The 11,177-nt window shown below is 40.8% G+C and overlaps 1 protein-coding gene across 2 annotated transcripts in view; it reads right to left on the minus strand.

Moving 5' to 3' along the window:
* Window positions 1-11,177, minus strand: part of FAM160A1 (family with sequence similarity 160 member A1) — a 220,271-nt gene that overhangs the window by 50,159 nt on the left and 158,935 nt on the right. For both annotated transcript variants that reach the window (XM_006770124.2, XM_006770123.2), the window contains 2 exons: window positions 10,244-10,402; window positions 8,185-8,271 (listed from right to left, as the gene is read on the minus strand). In XM_006770124.2, coding sequence (XP_006770187.1) covers window positions 8,185-8,271; window positions 10,244-10,402 — 246 coding nt within the window. The remainder of the gene's footprint in view (window positions 1-8,184; window positions 8,272-10,243; window positions 10,403-11,177) is intronic.

Below are 11,177 nucleotides of genomic sequence, written 5' to 3' on the forward strand. Positions count from 1 at the left end.
AAGAGCCAGCAGGAGACCTGTCTCTGCCCTCCTGCCTCCCAAAGCCCCTCCACCACGACCCAGACTAGAGATGTAGGAGGAAGGATGGATGGAAGTGGAGCTTAGTGAGGTGACAGGCTGCTCTGCTCATTCTACTGGAGACTGAAAACAGCAGGACATACAGGCTTAGGTATTCCTCCCATAAACTCAGCACCAATTATAGCTCATTAACATTTATTAATGATGATCATTTGAGGATTGTATTTAATTTCTCTTAAAATTGTCACTCTAACTAGTTTAATAAAAGTTAAAAACATACCTAGCTAGTGAGAGCCCAACTGGGCTCTGAAGGGGTCCCCGCCCACCCCACCCACAGACACATTAATGGCAAGTGGGTGATTCACAAGTGTGGCTGCTCCCAGCCTCTCAAAATTTCCATCATTTCTTCTCTAGTCCCCAAAAAACTTCCATCCATCAACCTAAGTCAATAAGCTATGAATTACTGCGCTCACAGGATACAGCTCATGAATATGTATATATGTGTTTGGAAGACAAGATTGTAAAACAAATGGGCTCCAATGTGGCTTATAGGAACTCAGCACACATGCCTTTAAGGAAATGCCTGAAATTATTCTACCTATGTATATTGTTCCAGGATGGTTTCAGCACGCAGAGATGGTGGAAAAATCGTTTTTTTTTTCTGGTAGATTTTTTTGCTGCTGGTTTTCCAGGCACACGTATGTGGAATAATTTGCTGAATGAAACACAGCTAGCTGCTCTTTGCAAAAACCAGAGGTACAGGATTTCTCGCAGGCCACAGTTTTCACTGCTAACGCCTGTGAGCTGCCTGCAGAAAAGGATGGTGTGTGATCGCTTTTCCCTCCATCCATCCCTTACTTCAACATCCTCGATGTCTCCACCTTCAACTACTACAGAGAGCCCCAAATTTCTCCCTTAATTTCTCACCAGTCTTCAAATAGAGGAACCACTATAACCCACAAAACAGAAGACCATCCTAGTTCATAAGACACGTGACAGAAATAAGACGACTGAGCCCTCCAGCCCCCTTTCTGTCCCTGCCAGAGCCATCTTCAGCTGCTGCCACCAACTGTCTGCTGGTCTCCCGCCAGCGCAGGCCCCCTAAACAACACACCTGGACAAAGACTCTTCCAAGCAAAGCCAATCAGCCTGCTTCCTTCTGTTTCTGCCTGTTGTTCCTCAGCCTCATCACTGCCTTAAAAAAATAAATAAAAAAGGACTTGGTAATCCTCTCACTAGGCCATCTCTTTCTAACTGGGGATTTCTTCCACTATTACCATCATCTACAAACATATATGGATCATCTAAAACAGCGGTCGCCAACCTTTCGGACCTCACGGACCACCAGTGGTCCGCGGACTACCGGTTGGCGACCGCTGATCTAAAATATAGAGAGCACCATGCTACCCTCCAGAGCAGGGCTCAGCCCACATTTTCTGTGAAGGGCCAAAGTGTAAGTGTTTTAGGGTTTGTCATTCTGTTGTATATTCCTATCCTTTTAAATTGTGGGTAAGACATACAATTTACCACCCTACCCACTTTTAAGTGCACAGCTCAGCGGTGTTAAGTACAGTCACACTGTTGTGCAACCAATCTCCAGAACTCTTTTCCTCTGTGGAACTGAAACTGTACCCATTCAACAATAACTCCTCATTACTCCTTCCTCTTTGGTAACTGTTTTTCTGGTTTCCGTCTATAAATTTGACTACACTAGGTATGTCATATATGTGAATTCATGTGATATTTGTCCACTTTTGACTGGCTTATTTCATTTAGCACAATTCAAGGTTCATCTATGTGTCAGAATTTCGTGTGTGTGTGTGTGTGTGTGTGTGTGTGTGTGTGTGTGGTGTATCACTTTTGTTTATCTATTTATCTTTCGATGGATCTAAAAACCACTCTTAACTCAAGATACACAATGACAAACCACAGGCCAGACTTGGCCCCCAGATTGTAGCTGGCCAAACCCTGCTCTGGTGGCATAAAAGATCATACTTCACAGATCAGAGGATCTAAAGCATTTTCAGTTCACGGTACCGTCAGTGTATCAGTAATTTTTTTTTCATAGCCCTCAGAAGCCAGAAGAAATGCCCAGCCATCCCTTTTATTAAGTATTTAAGACCAAATAATTAAATGTGGTTAAGTCCTAACAATTCACCTCCTGCTGGTCACTTACACCTAGGAATCAGACTGGACACTGCCAACCTCACTCCGTCCCACACCAATTTTCATGTGCATTTGCTTTACAGCACAGGACCCACCCCAAACTCAGCTTTGCAAAGGTATCAGCATATTGAAAGGAATGTGTATTGAATGCTGAAACTGAACTATTTCAAGCTAGGAGTTCACTTAGTATCAGACAGATGTCCCTGTGTTTCCCTCATAAATTTAACTTACCTGGCAGCATCCCTGTGAGTTCACCGAGAACCGCCAGGGCTCCTTGGCACATGGTTTGGGAACCATAGATAAAGACTCTTCCAGGGTCTCAGGATAGAGGTGGGGACACAAAGTCAAATAAGAATACACCAAACAATACAAAAGTGCATATGCTCTGTGCAAAATGACTGACACATACATTAAGACTACAAATTCTAGAAAACAGGGAAGCCTAGAACCCCCAAAGTTAGGGAAGGCTGAGGAAGCCAGTGAGATTTAAGCTGGTTTTTGAAGACTGAGTAAGAGAAAACATTCATGACTAGTATACTGTTAGTTTATCTACCTACTACATTCAAGTATAACCATGATTTTAGGCTTTAAAGGATAAGGTTCAATACATAGAATTGGGAAGTAACTATAAACTATAAAAAGTGGACTTCCTTATGTGTTTATAGAAATTTTTAAAGCCCCGGTTTACTTAAGCCTTTCCAAACACACTCTGTAGATGCCATCTATATGTGCTAATTACTACTCTAAAATGCTGACCCTAGTAAATAAGTGTGCTGGATGCCTTCCATTTGCCCCTCTCCATCTTTCACCCTGCGCAGAGCCCAGTTGACCTACATGGACCTCTTTTTCCCATGATGCCCTTGCCACCTGGTTTCCATTTGGGTTCACCCAATGGGAAGCCAGCAGGACATCAGAGGAAGGAAGGAGCATAAAGTTTTGATGTTTATTTTATTCCACTGTCTTCTTCCCTGAGGGGTTGCCTCAGGTTTGGTTGTAATCCATGACAGAAGTTCATGGTTCTTATCAGGTGGCCCTTTCTATATATGTCTCTGCCCCTTAACAAACATATTCAATTGTAGGGCTGGTAACCAGGGTAAACCTACCCAGAACATGGGCACAGATTCTTTGATATTCCTGTCATCAGGAGGTGGGAGGTTTATGTCCTCTCCCCTAGAAAATGGGTGGGCTCTGTGACTACGATGAATGATAAAATATGACAGAAGCAACACTGTTTTAGTTTCCAGATTCGCTGCTTGTATTTCCTGTCTCTTGGAGCCTTCATCCCACATATAAGAAATTCAACTACCTGAGGCTGCCATGCTGTGAGAAAGCCCAACCTGGCCAGGGAGAGGCTCTGTGAAAAGAGGGCAAGAGGCAGAGAGACAGAGATCCACCCAGCTCCAAGCTATTCAGGCCCCAGACATCATGGAACAGAAACGAGCTGTCCCTACAGTGCCCTGCCCTAATTCCTGAACCAGAAACTTGTACTTTATACTAATGATACATGATTAAGTCTTTAAGTTTGGGGGCAGCTTATCACACAGCAATCGATCATTGAAACATCATACTCCTGTAGACTCTCCTCACTACCCAGTGGGTGCCATCTGACAAAAGTCATTAGGGCTGATGATCACATTCGAGACTTTTCTTTTTGAGAAAATGAAACTGCACTGCCCTCTGAGGTCAGATGTGATTTTCTTTGCTTCAGAGAATGAAATGAGAACAGAAACGACGTGTGTCACTTCCACACAAGAGCTTCAAAAGCCAGCGGGCCATTCACTATAGTCTCCCCTCAGACATTATGACCAGAGATATCAGAAGTTGAAGATCTATCAACCTGGGCCTGGCTGAGGATATCATGGAGAAAAGCTACCTACAAGCTGCTCATTCCACACCCCAAGGTGGACATGTCATGCGAACAAAAACATAAATAGATGGTGTTGTTTGTGACTAAAGCATAATCATGGTGACTGACATAGTAAGTTCTTTTCTCAAGTTAATCCTGATCAAAACGACCGCATGCATGAAACAGCATTTGAACTCTGGAATGTTTCACACACAAAAAGAGGAGGTCTATAAATTAAGCAAATATATATGTCTATCTTTTTGACAGCTACAACCAGGAACACCATGGAAATCAACCATGTGGAAACGCAGTGGCCATGGGAATCCACCACCTAGACCTCTAACTACAGGGAGCATAAGTGACCAAGGGCCCCGTGGCTACACTGAACCCTTCCCACACCTGCCACAGGCTCCTCACAGCCAATGACAGTGCAGTGGGGATGCCTGACAGACCTGTCCCTGGGAAACACAGGCCTCCTCCCGGCAGCCTCCAACACTCCCATTCAATCTTATACCCTCTCCTGCCCTTGGAGTCAGATTTGCATTTCTGCCTGACAACTCCCCTAGCCTTCCCCCCCCCCTTGCTCCCCATTTTCTCTCTCGCCAACATTTCCCCTAGCAAAATCCTTGCACACTGAACCTATCTTGGCATCCACTCCACTGAGAATGCAGACTAATACAACTATGTCGATTAATATTCAGCCTTGAAAACTTAGCTTTGATCAATTAAACATACAGAGACAGAGCTAGCTCTTGCTGGATGGGGGCTGTTCCATTAATCTAAAGTCACAATTTTACATGATGTCCATGGCTATGGTTAGATCCAACTCCTAAATGACCTACATTGACATGGTATCATTTTCTATAATGTGACTTTTACAAAGTGTGATTTAACCTTCCTCCAAAAATGTATCCCTCCATAAATGTCCAAAATGGGCTTCCAACCTCTTATCCAAAACCCTGGAGACCATGCATTTTGGAATTCAAAATTTCATATATTAGAAAAGTAATATTACAACTGCCATATTTGACGTAACCCAGCAGATCTGGAGCAGAACTCTACAATCAAATACATTATTTTTTTTCCGTCCATATAACACACAAATATTAACTCAAGTGAGATTTAAAAAAAAAAAAAAAACAGCCTTGAGACAGTTTAGGTATGGGTTTGCCATCAAAGACAATTATTTTAAAAATTCTGTTTTCAGAGATGTTTGCATTTTTTAGCTGTGAATACAGGATTGCAGACCTGTATATCCACACTACAGAAAACTGTGCAGCCCTATAAAGAAACCAGCCTCACCTCTATACTAACACAGGAGAACAACTGGCTGCCCCACAGCACTGTATGAAGAAAGCACGGAGCAGGACAGCCTGCACTGGAGGTGTGACCTTATACATAGAGTGGGAAGAGGAAAGGTGGAGACCATCTCCACTTGCCACTTCTCCCCTCCCCTCCTTTTCCCACCCACAACCCTCTGTAATGACTTGTTGAGCGATGCTGTGGAGACACTGTTTGTGAGTACTGATTGTGATGTGGTAACGTTTTTAAGTATGAATTTATTTATATTACTTATGAGAGTGAGACTAAATTCACCTCTACAAACTGCCTACGCTGATGGCAGGTAACTAGAATGTTTTGCATAAACTGGGGGCTGAGATAGTTCACAGGGAAATTTACTTAGGGCATTAAATAAGGCTCTTCTGTCAGGGCAGGAGACCCAGAAGGTGAAAACCGTGGACAGGAACCCCTGCAGTAGACTTGAGATGCCCAGTATTTCTTCCACATCAAAGGAGAGGACACAGCAAGGGACTGTTCCCACAGGGAACTTCTCAAGAAACACCCAATTCTGGACATTTTTCCTCATCTGTTTTTGGCCCCTGTCCTGACATTCATAAAAGGCTCTTTTCTTCATCAACCATTTCGGAAGCCAAGAGCCAGAGGAGAGGCTGTTAACCACAAACAAAATAAAAAGATGACGAGCAGGATGAAAAATAAATTAAGGAGGAAATATTCTTTCTAGTAGCTCAATAGTCCTGGGAGAAATGGTCCGCGATGGATAAAAGTTAAGGAATCTTAATTAGGGATTGGAAATCTAATGTGGTAAGATTCACTTTGCATTTTATATACTCAGTATTGGCTGTATTTTTCCACAATAAGCATGTATTAAAATCACTTCATGATTAAAATTTTTCATTTAATTATGGGAATTACTGAGAACAATCTTTGTTAATATATGTAAGGTGCTATTATTATTCTCTATGAGCCACTCCCGGGAGATGTACCAAGTGCAAACACTCTGCTAGGCCCTCTGACAAACATCATTCCATTGTGTGCTGTTTATTCAACCTCTAAATCTAAGGGACTGAGCTTGGCACTGGAGATACCCCAGTGAACAAAACAACTGTGAACCCTACCCCAAGAAGCAGGTGCACCATTGTGGACACAGGCTATTGATGTAGTTATTGCACATTTAATGATTCGATTCCACTTGTGGTGAGTGCTATGAAGGGGAGCACTGTGACCCATCAGAGCCTCATGACAGCTCTCTGAGGTGGATGTCATCCTCAATTAGGGATAGAGAGTTAACATTAATATTTGTAACATTAAGGTAGGTTAATTAGAATACCATAAAATATACTGAGCAAATAACATTTTTATAATTACAGCTATTATGGCAATGATAAGAAATTATTTTAGGTTAACCGGTCAATGAGGGAAAGGATGGGAATAAATGTGGAACTAAGTCTAAATGTGCAGGGGAGTACAGGGATCATTACTGCCAAAGATTTCACCAGCTCTGCTGGTTCCTTCATGCAGAGGCTTGGAGACCTCCACTTCAAGACACCCACCCCAACCCCAGAACAGCAAGATATTAACAGAAAGACAACCTGGAAACAAATACAAGGGGTGTATTTTCCAAGGATATGTTCCATATTTTACAAGCATTTTTAATTTTAAAGACGTGGGCCCTTTGTGCCACAAACCACTAAAGTAAACTGGAAATCTCAATACTTTTATATTCAAACCGTACCCAAGAATCCCTCTTGAGCCTAGAAGTAACATACAAGTCCTATTCAGAGCAAATACCCTCTCTGTTTGGAAAACATTGCCACTGTGCTCAAAAGACACTAAGTGGCAAGACATGAACATCTTCCACCAAGACCTGCTGCTCCATGAGATGAGCATGCAGAAAGGCTTGCTGGAGCTGTAATACTAACCATGGTATCTGTGGTATGGAATTGCCTTGAAGGTAGCATCTGCTCAAAATAAAATACTTTGGAAATTTGCGGGGGTGCTGGGGAGACCTGCTCCTCCCATTAGCATATACAGCCAGGCTTCAAAGTTGCCATAATAATGTAATCTCAGATTCTATAAAATGAGACCTCATGGAAATGGAATTTCCAGGTGCAGAAAAATGGGCATTCCATCTAAATGCATGTGATAAGTACTTCCTGCTTCTCTCCTGACCAAGGCTGGCAATTATAACTTGACAAAGATCCTCTTGAACTAAATATTGTATATGTTTCTTTACTTAGTGAGTCAAGAACTTAAAATTAGAATTCTAGGTCCATGGGTATCTCCTGATAGCTCACAATGGAGTAAGCTGATTTATTACACAAAATGAGAGCATCATAGTGAATTCAGACTGGTGCAAAAGAGAGAGCCAACCTTTGATGAGACCTTAACTTGGCTTCACTCTAATTTTTTGCTGTCTCAAAATTTTTATAATAAAAAATTATGTCCTAAGATATGGCAAATCCATGGGAATTTTGCTACCACACCCCTCTTTACAGCCATAGTAAACCTTGCTCCCCCTGTGACAGATGTGGCCTTACAGGACAGCTTAACAGGAAGTTCCAAGTAGCCACCATCCATGACCTCAGCAAGCACAAGAGTCAGTCTAGTTGCCAATCCTGGTTTAGACTATCTTACTTGACTTTCAAGATGCCGTATTCTATGACAATAAATGGATCCCATCAGACTTAAAGCTGTCCCCATTGTTAAGACCTGTTTGATATGGCTAAGGAATATAGATGGTACGAGAAATAAGGCTGAAGTCACCATCAAGTCAGTTACACCAGGTTGGCCTCTCTCAGTTTCCATTAGTTGTACTACAAACAGATAAAATATTGCATCAGCCAGTCACTGACCTTGTGGAGAGCAGGAGCCAAGACTGGTACCAAGAACCCATTGTAAATATAATTTACAAGCTGGTTACGAATCAAAGGATGAGCCACCTAAGAGAGAAATAAGTAGTTATAAAAATTACAAAGAATTCAGCTTTTAGGTCTTCTTAAAAATCAAACATTTCTGTGTACATCCTGAATTCAAAATAGAAATCCAAATTTTGGCCATTTATTTCATGGTTAAAAAAATAATTCAGACTTCAAACCACCATGGAATTTTTCCAGATGGTTTATTCCAGTATAAATAGTTTGGACTTTCAAAAAAAGAGGGGGGGGGGAGAGAAAGAGAGAGAAAAGCTGATAGTTTTAAGTTTCTATTTGAAAAAAATAGACTGAAGATGTATACAGAGTCATATCATAAAATTCACAAACTAGAAAGTATAATTTTACCCCATAATTTCATCTATTCCCATCTCAATTTGTGACTAATTTTAAAAAAGAATACAACTGTCAAAATGGACAATGAAATACATTTATTTTGCTGGTAGAAAAGAATTTCTCATTTTAGAGGTGCATTTTCTGCTACTCATTTTATTAAGGAGGAAGGCATTTAGAAATTTTGTTCATAAAAATTAGATCCTATTTAAAAGCAGAAAACATTATCAGAGGCACAGGTCTTTCTATATTTGATTTACAAAATATATATTGTATGGATAACCCCCACTAATATCTTTAAATTTATCTTTATTGTTGAAAGTACTACAGATGTCCCCCCTTTACCCCCCATTAACCTCTCCACCCCATACCCGCCCCCCACCTCCCCAGGCCTTCACTGCAGCTATTGTCTGTGTCCATGGGTTATGCATATATGCATACAAGTCCTTTGGTTAGCCTCTTTTACAAGTAATCTTTTCAATAGCACCCCCCAAACAAACAAACAAAATCTTAAAAGTATATGGCCTCAAAACATTGAATGGAATATATCACTTCTCGGTTCTTAACCATGCCTGTTAGCTTTAATTCTCTTTCTTAAAAAGACATACAATCAAATCAAATCAAATCAAAAGCATTTTCTAGGGAAGTGAGGCTAGATCTTTAAATTACTAATAATCTCTCTCTGTGTACATTTGGGGAGAAACTAACAGTTCCATCTCTTTTATGTCCACACACTTCTGCAGGAAAATGTTGATAGACTGTAATATTAAAGAAAAAAAATAACTTAAGATGTAATCCACTTATCTTATATATAAATAAAACTTCCTTTGACTTAGCAATAAAAATGAGATGGGAACCAAAGTGATTTACTGCATTTCTTTCCAGAAGCTATTTCTTTATTTGGTAGATAAACAGATTATAACTAACATTTTTCACCTCCCAATCACCATAAAGAAAATTTGATTTCTTAATAAATCCAATATTGAGGTGATGCTTATGCTATTCAGAAATAAAACATTTTTGATGAAAACCTACTACATCCTTAAATGTTTATAAAATCTAATTTTTATTCAAAACAGTAACAAAAAATCTGAAAATAAAAATCTAATCAAGAAGCCAAATATAGTAGAGTTCAGTGGCATTTTTCCCCCCAAAGCAGGCCAATTTCAAAGCAAATGTAATTTGTGTTGCTAAGAAGATGCTGAAGTTCTTCTAAATTCAATTGGGATAACAATATTCTTTATGTAATATGCACCATTAAGCACAACAAAGTGTTTTCCTTTGTAGACTCCCCAAAAGACCTTGAAATAAAAGTGGTATAATTTGGAGTACTTAGAAGCCTAAAAATATCTATTTAATGAGTCAGGCATTGAACTTATTTTTGATGGTTAAGTGGATAATCAAAACATAATTAGCATTTTTTATAAGGAAGAAAAGAATATCTACTTACTTGTTCTCAATTAAAACTTCCCAGAAACCCCATAAACTAACATTTTCACTCATTCAAGAACACTTTGTATGCTTCGAGTAAAACATCAATATTCCATAAACATTAAAATAAAAAAAGGACTATTTATATACTACTCCTTTACCATGCTTATACTCTGAATGGATCCTAACAAAGGGTCCCTGCATTGCACTCAGTTACCTGTATGACGGCGTTGCAAAACTCCAGGGAGTTCATGAACTGGACGAGAGAGGGGAGTAGGAGCCAGTCATCTTTCAGAAGGCAGTGCCACTCCTCGCCTTTCTCTTCTAGCTTAGTAGGCAGGGAAGAGTAGAGACCACTGAGCCCAGTTGCAAGCACCTGTGTTCAGAAATAAAAATGTAATCAGCTCTTTTCCAAAGATTTTTAAAAATATGTTTTTATTGGTTTTGAGAGAGAGAGGAAGGGAGAGGGAGAGATAGAAATATGGATGAGAGAGAAGCATTGACTGGCTGCCTCCTGCATGCCCCCTAATGGTCACTGAGCCCGCAACCCAGGCATATGCCCTGACCAGAAATCAAACCAGCAACCTTCTGGTTCATGGGTCGATGCTCAATCACTGAGCCACACTGCCCGGGCTCTTTTCCGAAGTTTGAACCTGCAACTAACAGCTCCCCGGGGAGGCCAATGCTGCTGGTCCAAAGACTGCACTTGAAGTAGCAAGGTATTAAAGTGTGAGAGGGTATTTTGCTAGCTAGGAAGGATTCGACAGGTGAAGATTAGCAGGGAAGGACAACTCCTGTAGAGGGAACAGCAGCAACCAGGGTATTTGGTTAATTCATCCACGGTAGATACAGGTTGCTTGTCTCTTCTGTACCGGGCACATGCTGGTCTAAGGGTAGGGGGAGTGAGGGAGAGGCAAAGATGAAGAAAACATGATTCCTGCCCCCAAGCTGTTGAGGAGAGGGGCAAACTCGTCAACAAGCATTGCAGTACCAAACGCTGCATTCAGATTCAGAGAAGGCACAAACCCAGTCTCTGGGAGAAAGCCCTACCAGTGGTCGGCAAACTCATTAGTCAACAGAGCCAAATATCAACAGTACAACAATTGAAATTTCTTTTGAGAGCCAAATTTTTTAAACTTAAACTATATAGG

The sequence above is a fragment of the Myotis davidii genome, unplaced genomic scaffold (assembly GCF_000327345.1).
Source record: "Myotis davidii unplaced genomic scaffold, ASM32734v1 scaffold323, whole genome shotgun sequence".
Lineage (NCBI taxonomy): Eukaryota > Metazoa > Chordata > Mammalia > Chiroptera > Vespertilionidae > Myotis > Myotis davidii.